This window comes from Exserohilum turcica, assembly GCF_000359705.1.
Source record: "Exserohilum turcica Et28A unplaced genomic scaffold SETTUscaffold_3, whole genome shotgun sequence".
Taxonomy (NCBI): Eukaryota; Fungi; Ascomycota; class Dothideomycetes; order Pleosporales; family Pleosporaceae; genus Exserohilum; species Exserohilum turcicum.
This window is the reverse complement of record NW_007360136.1, coordinates 1,605,972-1,626,590: the sequence shown is the minus strand read 5'-3', so window position 1 is coordinate 1,626,590 and position 20,619 is coordinate 1,605,972. Positions and strand designations below refer to the sequence as shown.

Genomic DNA, 20,619 nt, shown 5'->3' with positions numbered 1-20,619 from the left:
GTTAAGCCTTCCTACTCCACTTCGTCTGAAGCTCTAGCTGGCTCTGGATAAAGCGCGACACCCATTTCTTGCCTACAGGTTGTGGAGGTGGATCTTGGCCACGCGCGGCGAGTAACGCGTCTGCCATCCGTCGTACGTCGATAATATGGGGTGGAAAACCACGACGGTCAAGGTCTAGGATCCACTGCACAAGGGACTGCTCTTCAATGGACGATAGCTTACGGTTAACAGACCGTAGCTCTAGTCGTGGCTGAGTACTATGAACGCGAGTATGTAGTGTTGATTGTGGCACATCATATGCTTTTGCAAGAGCACAGATAGATTGTTTTGGATTATTACGATAAGACGCGATAGCAAGGCTTATTCTGCCTTCACGAGAAGTATGTATAGAACGTTGTTGTCGCGGCATGGTGGTGGTTGTGTAGAGCGTCGCGTCAAGTTTGGTGGGGTGCCCAGCTTACTGATCTGCCCAGCTTACTGACCCTGCACGTTAGCGCGACATCGTTACGTAATGATCATGCGCCAAGAGCGGATCGGATCGGAGCATTGCCTGTCGTTTGACTATTTGCATGGTGTAGAGTCACGTGACATGAGTCCTGACCATCGTCTGCAGTATGTCCATTTATACAGCCCTTGTTGAGAGTCTATCAAGTTTGTATAGAAGTAGCAAGGAAAAGAAACACGCTAACGTGAGCCATATTGGAAGATGGTGATGATTCTTGAGCTGGGACACAAGATAAGACAGATGGTTGTGCATATTCTGGTACCCAGGGATTGCACACATACTGACTGATAGATGAAGCCGTTATAAACGCAAACTTGGTATGCAAAAAAAAGATTGACGTTGAATTCAAAAAGGTATCTCGGGCGTAAGAAAGAATGTACCCAAACTGAACCCATGACTTTTCCGTCCATTTCCAGGCTTTGAGACTTCCAAATGCCATCCGCTTAACAAAAACGCACATGCTACCACAGTACCGTCTTCAGGATTGTCGAGACGAGTCTCTTTGCAAACGCAGCAACCCCAGCCCACCAATCGAATCAGCCGTACAGTGTCGTGCAAGATCTCAGTGCTGCGCAGATCTCAGTCGTTAAGGAAATAAGAATAGGCTAATGTTCGTAGTACTCCAGTTACTCCATGGGTCTCATGCAAAACCAAAGCGAGACCATCGATGCAAACGCCGCTCATATGCCGACGCCTTGTTTGGGTGCTTTCTATCAGTGATGATGGCTGATGATTGGCAACATGTCGTAGCCCGTGTTATTTGTGCTGTAAATCCAAATACATGTCCGAAGGGGTATTGATGGCAAAGACGGTGTAGACGCCGAGCTGCCGCCCTCACAAGATGACGCATTTGGGCTTGTCCTTGCCGCGCTTGTTGGCACCGGCCATGCCAGCGCCTCGTGTGCGTCGGTCGCCCGTGCCCCGTGTCCGGTCCTTGTCGTGGTAGCCAGCGCGGGTGCGAGGTTCTTTTCGGTCCGTGGGACTGCGTCCGTTGCCCTGGTGTCGTTGCCGTCGGAGTTGTCTGACGACGTCGAAGAAGGCCTTTTCGACATTGACGCAGTTCTTGGCCGAGGCCTCGACAAAGTCGCAGCCGAGGTCTTTGGCAAGGGCCTGGCCCTCTTGGGTCGAGACTTCGCGTTCGGTGACGCGATCGCACTTGTTTCCAACGAGCATGACGGGAGCCTGGCCAAAGACGGGGGCAGATGCGGTAATGGGCGAGCCCGGGTAGGTTGGCGATGCAGCCATGGAGGTTTCCTTGACGCGCTGTATTTGGCTGTGGAAGCGTTGTATGCGGGCAAACGAGGAGCGTGATGAGATGCTGTAGACGAGCACGAAGCCCTCGCCGTCGCGTATCCATTGGTCGCGGAGGGCAATGTACTCTTCCTGGCCGGCTGTGTCGAGAACCTCGAGCATGCATGACTGGCCGTCAATCTGGACCTGCTTGCGGTACGAGTCTTCAATGGTGGGGTCGTATGTCTCAACGAAGTGGTTCAAGCACAACTAGCATCTGTCAGCTATTGTCCGGTCTTGTGGGGCACGGCGGCGGCGTGCCGAGTGGGCAGGGTGAAGCTACCTGTATAGTGAGGGCAGTCTTTCCCACACCTCCGTCGCCCAGCACCACCAGCTTGTACAGCGTCATTTTGCCTGCCATGGTGTCGGTAGCAGAACAGCGTGGCCCTGGTTAGTGCAGGAGAGGTCTCGTGCAGTGCAGTGCAGTGCAGTGCAGTGCAGCGTAGTGTGTGCAGATGTCGCGGCCAAGACACGGGTCAAGGGTGCAGGGCGTAGCGCGAGCAGCGAAGAGCGAGGAGCGTCTTGTCAAGGTTTCTTTTTTGTCGATTGCAGTGGATTCGCAGCTGACCAGAGTACTCAGCTTAGGCTGCAGACAAGGGGCGGGTGGTGGTGTTGTGGAGCGAAGAGGTCCAGACGGGGCGCAGGGAACCAAGGGAGGTGGTGGAGCGGCGCGGCCAAAAGGAGCGTCGTCGTCGTGGTAGTAGTAGTGGCAGTAATGGTAGTGGTGGTGGTGGTAGTAGTAGTAGTGGTAGTAGCAGCAGCAGCAGCAGTGGTAGTAGTAGCTAGCAGTGGTGGTGGTGGTCGCTGAGGGCGGTCGACGCTCGCACAGCAGCACAGCAGCACAGGTGCGCGTGTCGACGGGATGCGGAAGGCAGTGGGAGGAATCGAAGGGGGCGGTGGCCTGGCTGGCGAGCACAATGGTTGCACGGGCAGACGAACGAGGCGGAAGCGTGGCCTGTGCAGCAGCGCCGATGCAGAAACGGCGGCAGAAGCGAGCGGGGAGGGGGGGTGGATGGATGGAAGGGAGGAAGGGAGGGAGGGAGGATGGGAGGATGGGAGGAAGGGAGGATGGGATGGATGGATGGATGGATGGGGGGGATAGGATGGGGGATAGATGGAAGCGTCGATGGGCCTGACAGCAACGCCGGGGGGCGGATGGCGGATGGCGGACAGTGGCAGCGGGCAGCGGCAGCGGGCAGCGCAGCGAGGCGAGGCGAGGCGAGGCGAGGGGGAGGTGGGAGCGCTGGAAGCTGGGGAGGTGGGAGCTGGGTGCTGGGAGCTGGGTGCTGGGTGCTGGGAGCTGGGTGCTGGGTGCTGGGTGCTGGGTGCTGGGTGCTGGGTGCTGGCAAACGGAGGGAGGGTGGCACAGGGAAACGGGGGTCGAGGAGAGGGCGAGATGGAGCAAAGTGTTGGGCGAGGCGTGGCAGTGTCGGGGGCAGGGTTCACACGCTCACACTCACTCCCTCCCTCCCTCCTCACTCGCACTTAGTACTCGCACCCTCACACGCTCACACGCTCACGCACTCTCGCTCGCTCGCACGCACGCGCACGAATTCGCTCTCTGGCCGTCCGTTTCTCTGGCCGTCTGTCGCCCTGTCGCGATGCGCTGCTGTGGCTCGTGTGCCCACGTGAAGATGGGCTTGGGCTTGTAATTGAGCGAGGGTGCAGGGCAGATGCCGTGTGCCAGTGCCAGAGGCAGAGCCAGTGCCGGTGCGCTGCCTATGCCTGGGCCGGTGCCTGAGCCTGTGCGCTATCGCCTATCAACAACAACACCACCACCAACAGTAACAGTAATAACAACAAGGCCAAGGCCAACGACGCCTGGCAGGGCCCCGTTGCATGGACGCGGGCAAGCGGGGGAGGCAGGCGCGCGGGCAGCGAGAGAGGGCGAGGTCAAAAGAAACGCGCCGGGCCCTCTCGATAAGGGCGCCCGGGGGGTTTTACAGTAGACGCCCACGCCATACCCACGCCCACGCCCACACATGGATAGCATGCGCCTTGTGCTCTGGATACATGTTCATGTATGCAGTATTTATATCTCGACATACTGCATACTTGGATGCTGTATAGTACATGTCGAGCCCACTTGTGCCCCGGCCCTGGCTGCACTGCGCCTGGCCAACGGCCACCACACCAGTCGTTTCTGCGCGCAAGCCCAAGCGAAAGCGAGCCTGGCCTGCCGCGACTAGGCCGCATCGGGCGCCTCGTGGGAAACACTCATCCCACCCTCGGGCAGCCATTGCTACCGACACAGATGCATAGACATACATGCATACATACATGCATACATACATACCTACATACCTACATACTACGGCTAGTACATGCAGCGTCGTTTGCAGCGCTGCAGGCCCCAAGCCATGCGGCCGGCGTGTGCATGGGCCCGTCTACGACCTGGATGACGGCGAGGGCAGGTTTTGCGCCCGGGGGTTTCAGGCGTTGGCAGCATCAGTGGCTGCTTGTCGGGGAACACCAGCCTGAGCCGACGACGGCGCCCGCACGAGTCAGCTCCACCGCCCTCGCGCCCTCGCGCCCATTCCGCCCCGCCTGATTGGCCGCCCGTGGCCGCGAGCCCCTAACCCGAAACACGGCCGACGACGCTTCCACTTGCACTCACACTCACACTTATTCCCCCGTCATCAAACTTCTACACTATCACCACCACTACCACTACTACCACTACTACACATCAACCCACGTGCTGTCCCCCACCCATCATGGGCCACGCTTATCGTGCCCCTGCCCTTGCATCGACATGGCACCCACGACCCCTACCAAGTCGCACACTAACTTTGTGTATATTTCTCTCTCTCTACATCTGACCACCAAAAAGAAACAAAAGAGAGAGAGAGAGAGAGAGAGAGAGAAAGAGAGAGAAAGAGAGTCCGGAAATCTCTACAGTTTCGCTCGCGCTTCCGTCGCCTTGTGCAAATCCTTGCCCCTCGTCTCGAAATATTCACGAACCTTGGCTCGCGCAACATTGACAGCTTCCCTGTCCTCAATCGTGCTTGGCACGCTCACATGGCTGCTAAAATATCCGTGCGTGGCATTCTCCACCAGCTCCCGCAACACCCTGCGCAAAGTCTTGCCGCTTCGCGTTTTGGGAATCATGCCCTTGCCCTGGATGAGGCCTCCCAGCGTGGCAATGGCCCCAATCTGCTCACGCACAAGACGTTGAACTTCACCCAAGAGCTTGTCGTCTGCCACGCCCGCTGTAGACAGGGTGACAAAGGCAAACGGCAAATGCCCTTTCAACGCATCAGGAATCCCAACCACGGCCGCTTCCGCAATCGACGGGTGCGTCGTAATCGCTTGCTCAATGGCCCCTGGTCCTGCCTGTCAGCCCATACTTACATGCCACTCCCGACACAAACACTCAAGACGACTCACCGGTGCTGAAGCGATGTGCCGCAACGTTGATGACGTCGTCAGCCCTTGCCATGATGGAAATGTACCCCTCGGCATCAACCATGCCCGCATCGCCCGTGTCGATCCACTTGCCATGGAATCGCTTCAAGTAGCCTTTGTAGAAGCGCTCTTCATCCTCCCACAGGCTCGTAAACGCCGTCGGCGCAAGAGGCATCGCCATGACAATGTTGCCCATGTCGCCCCTCTTCACCTCGTTGCCATTGTCATCCACCACACGCACGTCAAACCCAGGCATGGCCTTGCCTGCTGATCCTGGCTTGATGACAAGGGGCTTGGCCCGCTCTCGACACCCAAAGTCAAGCCCCGAAGGCGCACTGAGTGCAATGCCCGAAATAGGCGAGCCCGACTCGGACGACCACCAGTTGTCGACTACCACGGCGCCTGGAGCGCAGTACTTTGTCAACAGGTCCTGGTACCGCTGAATGATGTTGGGCTCGCTTCTTTCTCCAGCCAAAAACAGGGCCCGAAGCGTCTTGAGCGCACCTCTCTCACCTCTTGCCGCGAAGAAGTGGCTCTCGCCATCGTCTCGACGAATCGCTCGCAGCGCCGTAGGTGCAGTGAACATGGTCGACACCTTGTACTCTTCAACAATGCGCCAAAACGTACCCGCGTCTGGCGTCCCAATTGGCTTGCCTTCAAAGATGACCGTGGTAGCGCCAGCGAGCAAAGGGGCGTAGACAATATACGAGTGGCCCACAACCCATCCAATGTCGCTCGCCGTGAACATGACGTCGCCTGGGCCGTGAACTCCAAACAGGTACTTGATGGAAAAGTTGAGCCCTACGGCATGCCCGCCCGCCGAGCGAAGCACGCCCTTGGGTAGCCCGGTCGTTCCCGAAGTGTAGATGATGTAGAGCCCGTCCCCGCTGTTGACGGGCACAGCATCGGCCTTGAGTCCTCTGTTCTTGGCACTCTTGACCAGCCGCTGCTAGTTGCGCTGACCGTCTTCCTTGCGAATCGGATCCCACCTCAGCTGCTCTCTCTGCCAGACAATGGTTTTGCACGGCTTGAAGCTGCTCTTGTGGACCGCGCCCTCAATCATAGACCTGTACTCTGCCGGCTTCTTGGTCCCTTCTATGCCGCAAGAGGCAGTCATGATGGCGACGGGTCTACTGGCCTCGATGCGCTGTGCCAGCGCTGCCGAGCTGAAGCCACCGAAGACGACGGCGTGTATGGCTCCCAGGCGAGCAATGGCCAGCATAGCAAACAGCGCAGCCGGCACCATTGGCATGTAGATGAGAACAACGTCTCCTTTGTCGACGCCCTCCTCTCTCAGCACGCCCGCAAGCGTCTCAACTTCTTGCAGCAGCTGTTTGTATGTGTATAACTCCTTCTGGCCCGTCACGGGACTGTCCCAACAGATTGCAACATGGTCTCCGTTTCCTTTTTCCACATGCCGGTCGACACAGTTGTACGTGGTGGAGATTTGACCGTCTGGGAACCACTCCCAATGCTCGTGCGACACGTTGCTCTTGTTGAGATGCTTGACGCCCTTGTGCAGTGCCCTGGATGGCGTCCTGTGCCAGTGAAGATGGCGCGCCTGACGGCTCCAGAAGGCCTCGGGGTCGGACATGGATGCTGCATAGACTTGGTCCTGGATGTGTGGGGGAGCCATGGTGACGGCGATGGATGCTCGACGGTGGACAACTATCAGATGGCAAGGCGCGCGGCGCTTCTCCTCAAATCACCCATCGGTCCAAAGGGGAGCGCACGCTGACCTCGGGAAGAGATGGGTTCGGCCATGGCCCAATCCCCGCAATACGCTAGCGGGGGGGTGCACTAGCCCGATGCGGATGACTTGCTGGCTGCTCCCACTACGCACCATGTACCTGCACATGTACGCACTGCGCACAAACGGCAAAGGCCCAGTGACGTAGCTGCAGCTGCTTAGCCATGAGCATGAGACTGCTCCCGCTCGCCAGCACTGCCCTTGCCCTTGCCCTCGCAGCTTGTCACAGCCACGACCATGGCGCTGTCTCCGACGCCGCGCGCGCTTCTTTTCGATGTCTTCGGTACCTGCGTCAACTGGCGCAAGACGATTGTTGGTGCCCTGTGTGGCCAGGCTCACCAGTCGCTCAACGCCGCCACGGCATCGCTAGCCTCTCGGGTTCGACTGAGAGCGTCTGAGATGACTGAGGAGGATTGGGGCCGCTTTGCGCAAGAGTGGAGAGACTGCTACAAGGCCTTTACCCAGAAACTGGCATCCGACCCTGCCCTGCCGTGGATGTCCATCGACGAGCATCACCACCAGTCGCTCCAGGAGCTGCTTGCCCGGTGGGGGCTTGAGGGCCTCTGGGACGATGCTCAGGTTCGTGCTTTGAGCCTCGCGTGGCATCAGCTGGAGCCGTGGCAAGACTCTGCGGCCGGTGTGCAGCTGCTGAGCCAGCGGTTTGGTGGGTCCCAAGTCAGCCGCCCGGCTGTGACGCGTCGCTAACCGAAGCAGCAACGTGCACCCTTTCCAACGGCAACGCGAGGTAAGCTAGCTTCCGTCTCCAGTCACGCTGCCACGGCCGTCCACGGTGACGGCGTTTTCCATGCAGCCCGCTAAAGTCGCCATGCAGCCTCCTCTCCGACCTCCGTGTCTTCTCAGGCATTCCCTTTACGCACGTCTTTTCGGCCGAGATGTTTGGCACCTACAAGCCCTCTGCAAAGGTCTACCTCGGCGCCGTGGAAGCGCTAGGCCTTGGGCCGGCCGAGTGTGTCATGGTAGCCGCTCACCTGGCCGATCTCCAGGCTGCAAAGGCAAACGGCCTGCAGACCATCTATGTCGAGCGCCCGGGCGAGGAGGACTGGAGCGCCCAAGACATTGAAAAGGCACGAAAGGCCGGCTGGGTGGACCTGTGGGTGGATTTGCGCAAAGGCAATCGAGGCTTCATCACCGTGGCAGAAGCGCTAGGCATCCCCGTGGCAGAGGGCGACGACGGCAGAAACTGAGCACACCTTTCTTCCCAGTGGATAAATTTATTTGGAATGCACTAGTCGGGACTGCTTGTTTCTCGTGCGCGTGAAAGATACGGTGGTTTCGGTGTGGTCAAGACACATGTCCAAGGTACACGTCTCGTGCGACGCGTAGCCATAGTTTGTAGACGCGACGTACGCCGTCTGATTTGCTCAATCCGTGTCCATCTGTCAAGTCTTGGACTGGATATATTTTTTTCGCGTTTGCTGTCGGGTCGCCCCTGATGCTGCGACGCGTGGTGCTCGGACCATTTTCTCCCGTTATGGTGATGCTTGGCGCTGCGAGACGACTTGTACGAAGCAGCAGCAGCGCATCTTGTGGCGTGATGCAGTGGTACAAGTCTCGAAAAAATCCGTAATCTTGTATGCAATTTATGGTTCTTACGTCGCATAAACATCACTAACCATGTTGAAGTATGTAAGTGATACTGAATTTTGGTTTTGTCATGGAGGTGTTGATCGTTGTTTTGGAATTATATCACAACATCCAAACTACGCAAAAAATCACCACACTCCCAGACCAAGTCCAAACCGGCTCAAAAATTGGGAAATAAAAGCTGGAATATCAGAGAGTCACCAGAAGAGATTTGAACATTAATTAATCACGCTACCGCTGATGTCTTTGCATGCACGTCCATAGCTGACACGAGACAGCGAGTCAATGACCACCTTAAATATTGCAACACGTGCACAGACATTAGACACCACACATACACACACACACACACACACAAAATAAAGGGACATGATTAAGAGAGAAGAGTTGATTGATTTACCCAAGGCGGATGATTATATATCCTACGACTACATTGGACGTGTCGCGACCAAGGCGTCACAGCCAGTCACACGCCAACATATGGAGAAAGCGACATAGCAAGCACGACAGCACCATGCATGCGCCATACAGACAAGACAGCGAACAAAGACAATTGGCAAGACATGCAATCACACACACAAAACATCACGGTGCAGAGGATCAAAGTTGAAGTATTATGGTATCATTCCATGCAAAGCAGAACCGACTGATATAACCGTGAACTCCGAGCCTTACTATACTGTACAAGGCTGTGACCATCCCACCAAGCACCGAAGCCGACCATGGACTGAAGAAGCCGGCAGAAGTCGTAACATGAAAAGCGTGAAGGAAAAACATCTAGCCACCGAAACCGTACAGGGTGCGGCCTTGTCGCTTGAGGGCATAGACAACGTCGAGGGAGGTGACGGTCTTGCGCTTGGCGTGCTCCGTGTAGGTGACGGCGTCGCGGATGACGCCCTCGAGGAACGTCTTGAGGACACCGCGCGTCTCCTCGTAGATCATGGCCGAGATACGCTTGACACCACCACGGCGGGCGAGACGGCGGATAGCGGGCTTGGTGATACCCTGGATGTTGTCACGAAGAATCTTGCGGTGACGCTTGGCGCCACCCTTTCCGAGACCCTTGCCACCTTTGCCGCCTGAGACGCGTTAGTGGTGATGCTGGAGGAGAAGGCGCGCTGCCCGGCGCGTGGGCGCGGCGTGGGGAAGGAGTACTCACGACCAGTCATGTTGATGGGTGTGGGGGTGTTGTTGTTTGTGAGGGTGTTGTTGTTGGAGGAGGAGAAGAAGGCTGAGGAGGCTGAGAGACGCGGCGAGATTGGATGCTGGCGAGGTCGAGATGGGGCAGGCGTCGTCGCGTTTAAGAGGCGGCGGGGCGCGTGCACGGCGGGCGCCAGATCACACAGCAGCCACGCCGGATCAGAGCGACGCACGGGCGCGCTTTCCAGATCAACGACCGTGCCCCTTCCGTTTCGGGCGGGCCCCCAAGCGAGCCAATGGGCGGCGGCGCGCTCACTTGTGACATTTGTCGCCGCGCGCGCGCTGCCTGTGCCAGCAAAGGCGGGCGTTTGGTGTTGGTGGCCTGCCTTTTGCTCGCTGCACGCGCAGCAAAGATTGATTTTCCTCGCAACCGCCCGCCCCCCGTTTTACCATATAAGCCGCGCCCGCCCGCCCTCGTCCATTTCTCATCCACCACCCACCCACTCCACCAGCCTCACCTACCCGCCTCATCCACACACACACACAAGTCTCCATCCCAACCACCACCACCACCCGTCTGCATCATGGCCCGCACCAAGCAGACCGCCCGCAAGTCCACCGGTGGCAAGGCGCCCCGTAAGCAGCTCGCTTCCAAGGCCGCCCGCAAGTCGGCTCCCGTAAGTCGCCTCGCCAGTCATCTGCGCCCAAGCGCCTCTCTAACAGCTCGCAGTCTACCGGTGGTGTCAAGAAGCCTCACCGCTACAAGCCTGGTACCGTCGCTCTCCGTGAGATCCGTCGCTACCAGAAGTCGACTGAGCTCCTCATCCGCAAGCTGCCCTTCCAGCGTCTTGTCCGTGAGATTGCCCAGGACTTCAAGTCGGATCTGCGCTTCCAGTCGTCTGCCATCGGCGCCCTCCAGGAGTCGGTCGAGGCCTACCTCGTCTCGCTCTTCGAGGACACCAACCTGTGCGCCATCCACGCCAAGCGTGTCACCATCCAGAGCAAGGACATCCAGCTCGCCCGCCGCCTCCGTGGCGAGCGCGGTTAAGCTGCCCAACTTCACCTTCGGCACGCCATGACAACATCTTCGCGTTGGTCATGAGTCTTTGGGGTCGGATTGTTCAGGCGTTTGGGTTTCATGGTTCACGGTCTTCAACTCGGTTTTATGAGTGCACACGAGCGGTGCTGAGCATGTAGTATATCAGGTTAATCAGTGAAATGGTCACTGGGCGATATCCCACGAAATCAATAGGTTTCTACTTCAACAAGCTGCTTCTGTGTTGTGATGCCATCTGCCTTGCCATTATCGTGTTATTCGCCACCGACGTATTGCTTCGCCACCGCCAACGCCCGCCAGAGAGTCGCGAGCGCGAACAGACCCCCGCACATGACGCGATACACCAGCGTGCTGAACTATATACAAACAAACAAGTCCTGTCGCATCTGTCGTGCCATTCCATCCATCTTCATCATGACTTGGCAAAGTGAGTTCTGGTCGTGGATGTCACCTCGTGCCGTGCCGACAGCCGCGACACCCGCTGTCGGTCAAAAGGCACCATCGTCACCCGCGCTACATGGGAAACCCACAATTGTCAGCTTCCTTCGACACTGCGGCTGTCCCTGTAAGTCGTCTCTTGTTACAACGGGCCGACAGCATAATCTTAATGACATGGATATGTCTAGTCGCCGAGAAGACTTTTTTGAATTTGCGCGCCCTGGCCGCTATGCACCCAAATGTCCATTTCGTGGCGGTTTCTCACAGCCACCAAGAGTCTACCGACCGTTGGCTCGCTGCGCTGCCTGAACCCTCCAAGAACATGCAGCCCAATCTCCAAGTCATTGTGGACGCAGAGCGTGAGGCATACGCGGCGTGGGGCTTGGTCATCTCGGGCCTCTGGCATGTTCTGGGGAGCATACCGGGCGTTTCCAAACTGGCCAAAGAAGAGGCCATCCACGTGCGGCCGACGGAGAGCGGCAGCAGATGGCAGACGGCAGGCAGCTTTGCAGTAGACGGCCATGGCATTGTCAAGTGGTCTAGGAGGGACGCGCGTGCTGACGACACGGCCGACTTTAGACAAGGCCTTGATGCGCTGCTTGGAGGCACATGTGAGCAACTTGGAGCAGGCGAAATGCAAGGATGATTACTGTTGATCCAACCATTCCGAGGCATAAGCAGACCCACGGCAGTGTTTATACGCGGTTCAGTGCGTAGTTTGCGCGACGGTGACACACTTGCCTTTTGGCTGTGGCTGTTTGGTGTAGGTGTGGGTGTAGGTGTAAGTGTAGGTGTACCTGGCGTTTGGCGCGCCGGTGCCCATGACCTCATGCATACACGCGCGCGCGCGCCGGCGTCTAACGCGCGCCCCCCACCGTCGCCACTACACGCTCAACCAGCACGCCAGGCCTGGGTCATGGCATCATGGCCGCGCCCACTGTGCAGCTGACAAACCAAGTCGATGGCTCTGGCGCCGGCGCTCATGTCGAGTCTGTTGCCACGCTGAGCGACTATGGCTCCGACATTGACATCGACGACGAAGACATCCTGCTCGCAAACGCCCTCGACACGATAAGTGGCCCAGTCCCCGTCGACAAAGGTGTCGTCTTGCCCAGCGTCGAGTTTGAACACGGCCGGCTTGGAGAGGAAGAGCAACATGTGGACGGCTTCGTCCAAGTACACAAGCCATCAGCGCTGCGCCTTAGCCACGGCCCGAGGACCATGCATGCCCATGCCCAGAGGAACCCGCAAAGCTCGCCCATGCGAGACCGCTGTACGCTGGAAGTCGAGTACGACGAGACATCGCGGCGAGCATGGAGTGGTGAGTCGAGTGTTGCCACACCATGACAAGGACCATGGCCGGTTAACAGCTAACAGCCATTAGTTCCTCTTGAACAACCAGCCTCGCCCCTTGGACACTCGCCGTCTGGCTCGCGTCCTGGTACATTAAACAACAAGGCCTCTCTTCCTCCATCCCAAGTCGAAGGCGTTGCCCCAAGCGACAGTCGTTCGCCCCTCGCGCGATTTCGCACAAAGCCCAAGAAGCCCTTGTCGGTGACAGATCTTGTCTCGCCTGCGTGGTGTGAGTTGCAGTACTACTACAACCTAAGCACATTTGGCCGCAAGCCAAGAACACGGGCGATGCGCACAGGCTCAAAGATCCACCAAAAGCTCGAGGCCGAGGTGCACACGACGATCCCAGTGCAGGTAGAAAGCAAGGAAGACTGCTTTGGTTTGCGCATATGGAACACGATATCTGGCCTGCGCTGTCTGCGTGAAACTGGCATGACACGAGAGCTAGAGGTGTGGGGTGTGCTCGAGGGCCAGGTCGTTAATGGCATCATCGACCAACTATCCTGTCAATGCCCTGATATCGCTTTTGAAGAGCAGCTTGAGACGTCGCGTGCGGAGAAGAACGGGGGCATTGTGCCTTTGTCGCCAGGCCAGCCCACCATATCAGAGGCCTTTGCAAAGCCTTCTCCGTCGCACAGTCATCGCCAAATCTACGTGACTGACGTCAAGACGAGGGCTGCAAGCTCACTCCCGGCTGGAGCTTCCTTGCGCCCTACCTGGATGCAGTTGATGCTTTACCGCAAACTACTCGAATCGCTATCCTTGAACACGGTAGATGCCGAGACTGTCTTCTTGCGCTACAATCTTCACCCTCTTGCTAGTTTCACCGACACCTTTAAGCAGGCGGTTGAGGGTATCGGGCCTCACGACGAAGCCTCAAACTATCCGAATCTTCTGTCCTTGTGGTCGCTCCTGATTGCAGAAATGCAAACCACAATACCGACTACGAGTCTTTCGCTCATCCTACGCGCAGAGTTTCGTTCTGCCATGACCGGCCATGTAATGGGATCAGAACTGACCGTGTACGAGGCTGAAGTTATTGACAGGTACATTTATGAGAAGATGGCTTGGTGGAAGGGGCGGAGAGAGGCAAAGGGGGTTGAAATCGAAGAGGTCTTCAAGTGCAGGATATGTGATTTTGCCGACAGCTGTAGCTGGAGAAAGACAAAGGTTGAGGAGGCTATTGAGAAAAGCAGACTTAGACGAGCAGCAAAGGAAAAGAGCGCTGTGTAGCAAAATTATACGCATTCGAGTCCCTACATACTTGTCTACCCCTATGCGTGTGCTGCTTCCATTCCTCTCTCCACCAGTCATCATTTTCATCTCACATAAAGTATTGTTTTGCTAGAAAAAACCAGAGGCCAACTACACTAGACTCCAGACTAGACGCACTCATCAAGTACCATTTGAACATATCAAATACCTACCAAACCATTCTTCGAAAAAAAAAGGGGACTAGCAAACAAAAGAGTAGGCAGGAAACCGCAGAAATAGACTAATCATGATTGCTGTCGTGATATCTGATGGCCCTCGAACGAAATCCAGTAGTCTACTGGCCACTAGGGACTGGATACGGCCCATAGCCAGGCTTGGGGAACTTGGGCGTGCCATTGTCATTCCAACTGAATTTTTGGGCGCGAATCGTGCGAGCACTCCATCCATTAGTCGGGTCTCTCATGCCGTGGTAGATGATCCAATGCTCCGTGCCATCCGGGGAAGTGATAAAGGACGCATGGCCAACTCCGTAAGCCGACTCGCTAGGATTCTGATAGAAGACGGGGTATGGGTGTTTCCGCCAGTCGCCTGGGTTCATTGGGTCGTCGCCTACAAGCTCAAGCTGCCCGAGGCAGTAGTTGCGGTTGTCTGAGCGAGCTGCGCTGTAGATTAGGAAATTTTGGCCCGTGGTGGGATTTACCAGCTGTTGAGGGCCCTCGTTGGACGAAAGCCGATCGTTGATTGCGCGACCAAACGGCGTCTTTTCCCACGCATACTCGGGTACCGAGATGATCTGGCGCTCCGAAAAAGGCGAGACTGTGGTGGAAGGATCCGACATTTTGGTGATGCAGAGATTCGCTGGCCAGCCGTCGTACTTGTGGTACCAGCAGGAGTAGATGTGATACAGCTGGTCCTTGTGCTGAAAGTACGTTCCATCAATGGCAAATTGGTCATAAGTCTCGAGTTCACCCTGGTAGCGATACGTGGCAGTCCATGGATCCTCGCCCTCACCAACCACGACAAACATACGATGGTTTACTGCGGGGCAGTTGTATTCGCACCACATCTCAACCTCGGGCGGAGGAGAGTCGTAATTGGGATCGGCAGTGAAGATGACCCACCAAGCACCGCCAATTTGGTGGATCTCGGGGGCCCAGAGATCAGTCGAGTAGGGCTTGTTAGGCTCTGGGTGGAAGATGGTCTTGGACTCTGCATTGTTCCAGTTTGTCATTGACTTGCTGCGCCACAGAGTTACATTGACGTTGTTGGTGTAGGTCATGTAGTAATAGCCGTCATGGCGGAACATCCAGCTGGAATTGTTAGCAGCTAAACTGCAACCCAGGCCGTGCCGCTTACGGGTCAGCCCCAGTGTCCACGATAGGGTTAGTGAAGGTGGATGTGGAATTTGTCGACATGACGGGCGGAGTGTATTGACCCAAGGCCCCAACGGCCAGCGCCACAGCAACCAAGAACTTGAACATGTTGGAAGGGGAAGTGGAGGAGAGGATGAGGAGTAACACGGTATTGGGCGGTCTACGTACTTATGTATGCGGAGAGGCGGGGTGGTGTGGACCCGGTTGGGAGTCTAACAGGTAATAATAACAAGTGACTTGGCCAAATGAGCGGCGCAGGCAAGTGACTGTCACCGCGGATTCCCGAGGCAGCTTTGCGTCCGTACCCTATCACGCGGACAAGTAGTTGGTTTTTTGTTTTTCTTCCTATTCCTGTGTCACTAGAAAGCATCTGGGACAAGACAGAAAGCAAGTAAAACGGGTGTTTGAACGCAGTAGTAAGTGGTTACCCACCAGGCATGGGGGAACAAAGCGCAGATCAGACGCCAATTGGGCATAGAGACAGAGATAGTGTTCTGGTTGGCAGTGCAGTGCATCTTGATGGACCTCAGGCGGGAGAGGCTGGTGGGCGAGGCTGGTGGGTGCACGTAGCGTCGCAGGACCCCAGGTTTCCGCCCCGCGTTGGAGTTGGCCCGGCTCGCACTCGCATGGTAGCGGCGCGTGGTCCCACCACAGGCGCGACTTGTGAAGGGCTTGGCATGAGTTTTGCGAACCACGACACTGTGCAGACGCCGCAAGTGCACACATCATGAACAACTCGCAGTTCCGCCGGCTGCTTATCGAGAAATCAACGCCCAAGGATGATGACAAGGCCAAATCGCCAGCTGCGGCCATGCCCAGGGCGGTGCTGGGCGCGCGCAAGCACTCGAGCATACCCATGACGCCGTGAGTGTTTCCCGCTGGGCGTCGCGCACGACTGATACTAACAGGCATGCAGTCGCCAGGTAGGCAGAGGCTCGGTGCAGGCCGACTTTGCGCGCCAACTCGCCGAGCGCAACGCCAAAAACAACCCGCAGAAGAAGGCCAGGTCCGCGATACCCAAGGGCACCAAGCTCGCCGCAGGATACACCGACCGCACCAAGGCGCGCACCGATGATGAAGACAACGAGATTGCGAAGCGCATCAAGAACCTCGAGGAGTCGATGAAGCTTGGCCAGATTGACCGCGAGACATTTGAGAAACTGGTACAGGAAATCACAGGCGGCGATGTTGGCGCCACGCATCTGGTCAAGGGGCTCGACAGGAAACTGCTGGAAAGAGTACGGCGCGGGGAAGATGTCCTGGGGGGTCTGGAAAAGAAAATCAAGGGTGGGGAAGAAGAGGAGGAAGCAGGGGCAGCAGCCGATGAGGCACCAGAGGTCGAGGACGCCTTCGACGGGCTGGCCGAGACTGACATTGGCCCCATTGTGCGCGACAAGGTGGAAAAAAAGGGCGAAAAGTTATCGACGCCGCCTCCCGTAGCTGGGGTCAAGCGGAGCCGCAATGACATTCTGAAGGAACTCAAGAGACAGAGAGAGGAAGCAGCCGCAGCCGCGGCCGCAGAGCATGAAAAGAAGTTCCCGACGCTAGGGCCCGGCTTTCGCAAGATCAATGCAAAGGGCGAGACGTCACGGATCGAGACGGACGAACAGGGACGTGAAGTGTTGATTATCACGGGCCCGGATGGCAAAGAGAAGAGAAAGGTCAAGAAGCAAAAGATCGAGGTGCAGCCGACCCCTGAAGTACGCCATGATCTGGATGATGCTAAAAAACCCATCAACATGCACAATCTTCCGGCACCAAAGAAGGATGAGTCGGAAGATGACGACATATTCGAAGGCGTCGGGTCCAACTACAACCCACTTGCCAACCTAGACGACTCGGACGATGACTCGGACGGAGAAACAACACAGGCAGAGCCTTCTACATCAAAGCCAAATGTCAGCGAGCACATGTCAGAAGGCGAGGTATCCTCTGCCGATGTGGAAGCGGATATCCAAACAGAAGCCAAAGATGCCGCAACTGTCGCATCTACGAAACGAGACTACTTCAAGCACGCAGCCCGTGATGGCGACACCAAGGAGCATTCCGACCTTGCTGCTGCCGATGCCACTGTGCGCGCTGCCCTTGCCAAGGTGCGAACTCTGGATGAGAACTCGACCCTGCTGCAGAACCTGGGGTCATCGGATCCCAACGACCCTGCTTCCAAGGAGGCGCGCCTCAAAAAGCGCGCTGCAGAACTTGCTGCTGCAGATCGTGACATGGAGGACATGGACATGAGTTTTGGTGCGTCCCGATTCGACGATGCTGAAGAAATGGAGAGAGAAGGGGAGAAGGTCAAGTTTAGTCAATGGAAGGGGCTGGGCGCAGAGGGCGACGATGATGAAGGCGACGATGGCGCAAAGGGCCCAAAGAAGCAACGTAAGCGTGGTGGCAAGAAGCGGAAGGGCGACAAGAACAATGCTGATGATGTACTGAATGTCATGGAGCGACTCAAGGAGAAGAAGACGAAGACGCTTGGTTGATGGACTGTTATCGGATGCAGCACTAAGCTGCTGCCGGAATGGTATACTCTCTGGCGCCTTCAGTGCTGAATAGTACGACCACAGACTCTTGGTTCAAGCCCAGGTCGGTCATTTTCGCGTTACACACCTTCTTCAGCGCAGTCATGGTGGCGGCTCCACATGGCCCGCTCTTGACGCCTTTGCCGTGCAGGTATTGCAAATCGCAGTGCACATCAATGTCGGACACTGTGACACTTGCATCTACGCCGTTTTTTAGAATGTGCCATGCAGTTGTCGACGTTGTCCCGCAGTTCATGCCGTCCATGATTGTATGGCCCGTGGAAATGGGAGTAATCTCACCAGCCTCGAGGCTGACTTTCAGACTCGCAGCTACATCGGGCTCAACTGTAATGACAGTAGCAGAGTGTGCCTGGGTCTTGTAATGCATAGTGACGGCCTGCGCCCATGACCCTACGCCGACCGCCGCTACCACACAGGTCGCCCCCAGTAAGCCCATTTCCTGCAACTGCTTGTCTGCTTCTGTGAGCATGGTGATGTAGCCCTCGACAACCCACTGGTCGACGTCAGTTTCTTGTTGCACATGAAGCGGGAGGGTCAGGAGACACCTCTGGGATTTCCTCGTAGCCTTCCCAAGACACGTCCATGACCAGCATACCGCCCTTGTCTGCTTCTTCCCTTGCCCTTGCAACCGAGACATCGTAGTCGCCATCCACGACCACCACTTTTGCGCCCTCACTTTCGATTTTCTGCCGTGTAGTCTCGGTCATGAAGTCCGGCACAAAGACGAGGGCTTTGATTTGCAGGTATTTTGCCATCCTCGCAACAGCCCTTCCCCAGTTTCCCTCGGTGCATGTGACCAATTCAATAGCTGCTTTCTGTGCAGCATCTGCCAGCTCATGCAGCGAAGCAGATGACGACAGGCCGCACTTGGCGGACACAGCATTACGGATTGCCCACGACGCCCCGAGAATCTTGAAGGCTGGAAGCCCTAAACGGCGCGATTCGTCTTTCACGAGGACATGTCCCAGACCGAGTTGCTGCGCCAAGTGCGGAAGGGGAATCAGAGGAGTGACTGCGTAGTCGGGCAGGGTGCGATGGAAAGACTCGACTGCGGGGTTGGCAGGACGACCAGAGTATTTCCAGGTAGCTGCGGAGGGATTGCGGAACATGGTGAATGGTGGAATACAACAGCCCGCCAAGGACTTGTGGTTTCACGCTCGCGACCAAGGCAGATGACGCGGCCTTGTTCCTGGCGACAACTTGGTCGGTGGAGACTGCACATGGCGGCGTTGCACGTAGTGGTAGTAGCTAGGTGCCGACTGTACCTAATCTGGCCATGAACCGTCTGCCGTCCTTGCATGCAGACGGCCACTACTGCCACTGCGACGGGCCCCAGCCACGCGCGTCTCTCCGACGGAAAGCGGCCATGCCCTCGTCAGGTGAGGCGAAGTGTCAATGGTGGCGGAGCTTGTTTCAGGGTCTACCGAGGTTGCGTCATCCCCCCCCCCCAAGCGGCAGCCCTTCGACTCACACGGGACGCGCCGCCTCCAAAGCGAACTCGACAGAATACAGTATTCCAGGGCGAACAAGACCGAAATGGCGCAGCAGGGACCGCAGTTAGCGCTGGCAAACATTCCGAGAGTCGTGTTGCGCCCGACGTGGGATAACACTGTTGCAGCAATATATCTGCTCAAGGTACATACAAAGGCCAAGAGGTGCGCGCAGACTGACCATGGCTAGGGCGTCGTCTTCTTCCTTGCGCACCCGTTCCTGTATCCGCTGCTGAGGGCGCGGCTGCTGCCAGCCTTTCTCCTCAGTCTGTTTGTGCTCGTTACGCTCTTCTTCTGGACCCTGCTGCCACAGGTTCTCTTTCTCAAGCTGTTCCATCCTGCAGGCAGCGCGTGGGTCAACGCCGTGTTTCTTGTTCTTGGAGAAGGGGCTGCCGTGGTGGCCTTGCTGTTCGAGTCTTTCTTCGTGGCAAGTACTCGGTCCGGGTTTGCAGACGTGGGCATGCTGCTGACCAAGCAAAGGACGAGTCGCAGGTCGACGTGTTCGACGCCGTATTGGTGTACAAAGGCTATGAAGACCTCGTCCGCCAATACCGGCCCCTCTCTGAAGATGCCATGAACAATCCTGTTCGCCGACTTGGCAAGCCTACGCGCTCCTCGGTCTATGCGCCCTTTTCCTTCCGTCAGATTGCCGAGTTTGTGCTGCTGCTGCCCGTGAACTTGATACCATACATTGGAGTGCCCATGTTCCTCTTCTTGACAGGCTACCGCGCGGGCCCGCTCCAGCACTGGCGGTACTTTCAGCTTCTGGGTTACGATCGCAAGCAGAGAAATGCGGCCATTAAGAGGCGACGATGGCAATACACTTGGTATGTGTGCTCTGCATGTAAGCAGAAAATCAAAAATCGAAGCGCGAAATGGCTGACGAGGGCCTGCAGGTACGGCACGGCATACTTGTTCTTGCAACTGGTGCCGCCATTCAGCATGTTTTTCCTTCTGACGGCGCCGGCAAGCTCTGCACTATGGGCAGCCGACTTGGAGCGAGAGCGAAGGGGGCGGGAGGCGCACGCGGCCCAGGCACCGCACTATTACACGGATGAAGCAGACGCGGCGGTGTGAGCAGCCTAGTATTAGTCGATACATAACAGTGGTACATACATACGTCAAGGGAGTGCTTTTTGATGTCGTCGCACCCCGGGGCAGTGCACCGACATCAGTGCTCGGAATCATGTGAACAGTCGCGCAAGGGCTAGGGGTGCTTGTCGGCGTCAGTGCAGCCGCCAGGGAGCTCTCTCAGCCAGCAGCCGTCGTGTGGTGCTGGCGCGGTGGTGATGGTTGAGCGTGTCGCACATTGCCATGGCAACGGCCGCGTATCGCGGAGGCGGGTGCAAGGCGGCAAGCAGCAGCAGCAGCAGCAGCGGCGGCGAATGGCCCACAGCCGGCCTGGGACGCGGTCTGCGGCGCTGCCTGGAATGGAACCGGAACCGCAGGCGC

At 57.1% G+C, this 20,619-nt stretch overlaps 11 protein-coding genes across 11 annotated transcripts; 6 read left to right on the top strand and 5 right to left on the bottom strand.

Annotated features, from left to right (window-relative positions):
- Positions 1-1,339: 1,339 nt before the first annotated feature.
- On the bottom strand, positions 1,340-2,156 carry SETTUDRAFT_91170 (uncharacterized protein; the record flags this gene model as incomplete). The annotated part of the gene is made up of 2 exons (XM_008029301.1): positions 1,340-2,005; positions 2,079-2,156. The coding sequence occupies 2 exons, from the start codon at positions 2,154-2,156 to the stop codon at positions 1,340-1,342; spliced, it is 744 nt and encodes a 247-aa protein (XP_008027492.1).
- A 2,534-nt stretch (positions 2,157-4,690) lies between these two features.
- On the bottom strand, positions 4,691-6,914 carry SETTUDRAFT_179570 (uncharacterized protein; the record flags this gene model as incomplete). Its single annotated transcript, XM_008029300.1, has 3 exons — positions 6,167-6,914; positions 5,186-6,121; positions 4,691-5,127 (listed from the first exon to the last, which is right to left on the bottom strand). The coding sequence occupies exons 1-3, from the start codon at positions 6,837-6,839 to the stop codon at positions 4,691-4,693; spliced, it is 2,046 nt and encodes a 681-aa protein (XP_008027491.1). The 5' UTR covers positions 6,840-6,914.
- Positions 6,915-7,189: 275 nt separating this feature from the next.
- Positions 7,190-8,254, top strand: SETTUDRAFT_163758 (uncharacterized protein; the record flags this gene model as incomplete). The annotated part of the gene is made up of 3 exons (XM_008029299.1): positions 7,190-7,617; positions 7,668-7,698; positions 7,786-8,254. Coding segments are annotated over 3 exons (832 nt in total), but the record flags the coding sequence as incomplete, so codon positions are not given.
- Positions 8,255-9,169: 915 nt separating this feature from the next.
- SETTUDRAFT_163757 (uncharacterized protein) lies at positions 9,170-9,809 on the bottom strand. The gene is made up of 2 exons (XM_008029298.1): positions 9,718-9,809; positions 9,170-9,637 (listed from the first exon to the last, which is right to left on the bottom strand). Exons 1-2 carry the CDS (start codon positions 9,725-9,727, stop codon positions 9,336-9,338), a joined length of 312 nt encoding a protein of 103 aa, XP_008027489.1. The 5' UTR covers positions 9,728-9,809; the 3' UTR covers positions 9,170-9,335.
- A 389-nt stretch (positions 9,810-10,198) lies between these two features.
- SETTUDRAFT_163756 (uncharacterized protein) lies at positions 10,199-10,960 on the top strand. Its single transcript, XM_008029297.1, has 2 exons — positions 10,199-10,375; positions 10,429-10,960. Exons 1-2 carry the CDS (start codon positions 10,283-10,285, stop codon positions 10,744-10,746), a joined length of 411 nt encoding a protein of 136 aa, XP_008027488.1. The 5' UTR covers positions 10,199-10,282; the 3' UTR covers positions 10,747-10,960.
- Positions 10,961-11,169: 209 nt separating this feature from the next.
- On the top strand, positions 11,170-11,839 carry SETTUDRAFT_89922 (uncharacterized protein; the record flags this gene model as incomplete). The annotated part of the gene is made up of 2 exons (XM_008029296.1): positions 11,170-11,320; positions 11,382-11,839. The coding sequence occupies 2 exons, from the start codon at positions 11,170-11,172 to the stop codon at positions 11,837-11,839; spliced, it is 609 nt and encodes a 202-aa protein (XP_008027487.1).
- SETTUDRAFT_137272 (uncharacterized protein) lies at positions 11,838-13,784 on the top strand. Its single transcript, XM_008029295.1, has 2 exons — positions 11,838-12,514; positions 12,578-13,784. The coding sequence occupies exons 1-2, from the start codon at positions 12,118-12,120 to the stop codon at positions 13,777-13,779; spliced, it is 1,599 nt and encodes a 532-aa protein (XP_008027486.1). The 5' UTR covers positions 11,838-12,117; the 3' UTR covers positions 13,780-13,784.
- A 25-nt stretch (positions 13,785-13,809) lies between these two features.
- On the bottom strand, positions 13,810-15,008 carry SETTUDRAFT_163755 (glycoside hydrolase family 43 protein). The gene has a single exon (XM_008029294.1). It carries the CDS (start codon positions 14,990-14,992, stop codon positions 14,096-14,098), a length of 897 nt encoding a protein of 298 aa, XP_008027485.1. The 5' UTR covers positions 14,993-15,008; the 3' UTR covers positions 13,810-14,095.
- Positions 15,009-15,861: 853 nt separating this feature from the next.
- On the top strand, positions 15,862-17,617 carry SETTUDRAFT_20502 (uncharacterized protein; the record flags this gene model as incomplete). The annotated part of the gene is made up of 2 exons (XM_008028710.1): positions 15,862-15,998; positions 16,051-17,617. The coding sequence occupies 2 exons, from the start codon at positions 15,862-15,864 to the stop codon at positions 17,615-17,617; spliced, it is 1,704 nt and encodes a 567-aa protein (XP_008026901.1).
- Positions 17,618-17,639: 22 nt separating this feature from the next.
- SETTUDRAFT_91496 (uncharacterized protein) lies at positions 17,640-18,786 on the bottom strand (the record flags this gene model as incomplete). The annotated part of the gene is made up of 2 exons (XM_008029293.1): positions 17,640-18,170; positions 18,223-18,786. 2 exons carry the CDS (start codon positions 18,784-18,786, stop codon positions 17,640-17,642), a joined length of 1,095 nt encoding a protein of 364 aa, XP_008027484.1.
- Positions 18,787-19,169: 383 nt separating this feature from the next.
- On the top strand, positions 19,170-20,323 carry SETTUDRAFT_163752 (uncharacterized protein). The gene is made up of 4 exons (XM_008029292.1): positions 19,170-19,312; positions 19,358-19,594; positions 19,648-19,994; positions 20,064-20,323. The coding sequence occupies exons 1-4, from the start codon at positions 19,214-19,216 to the stop codon at positions 20,242-20,244; spliced, it is 864 nt and encodes a 287-aa protein (XP_008027483.1). The 5' UTR covers positions 19,170-19,213; the 3' UTR covers positions 20,245-20,323.
- Positions 20,324-20,619: the final 296 nt, after the last annotated feature.

Coding starts and splice junctions, on each gene's coding strand:
- SETTUDRAFT_163756 (XM_008029297.1), top strand. CDS start 10,283: ATGGCCCGCACCAAGCAGACCGCCCGCAAGTCCACCGGTGGCAAGGCG. Junction 10,376..10,428: donor CCGCCCGCAAGTCGGCTCCC/GTAAGTCGCCTC, acceptor AACAGCTCGCAG/TCTACCGGTGGTGTCAAGAA.
- SETTUDRAFT_137272 (XM_008029295.1), top strand. CDS start 12,118: ATGGCCGCGCCCACTGTGCAGCTGACAAACCAAGTCGATGGCTCTGGC. Junction 12,515..12,577: donor ATCGCGGCGAGCATGGAGTG/GTGAGTCGAGTG, acceptor AACAGCCATTAG/TTCCTCTTGAACAACCAGCC.
- SETTUDRAFT_163755 (XM_008029294.1), bottom strand. CDS start 14,992: ATGACAAACTGGAACAATGCAGAGTCCAAGACCATCTTCCACCCAGAG.
- SETTUDRAFT_163752 (XM_008029292.1), top strand. CDS start 19,214: ATGGCGCAGCAGGGACCGCAGTTAGCGCTGGCAAACATTCCGAGAGTC. Junction 19,313..19,357: donor CAGCAATATATCTGCTCAAG/GTACATACAAAG, acceptor GACCATGGCTAG/GGCGTCGTCTTCTTCCTTGC. Junction 19,595..19,647: donor TGTTCGAGTCTTTCTTCGTG/GCAAGTACTCGG, acceptor GACCAAGCAAAG/GACGAGTCGCAGGTCGACGT.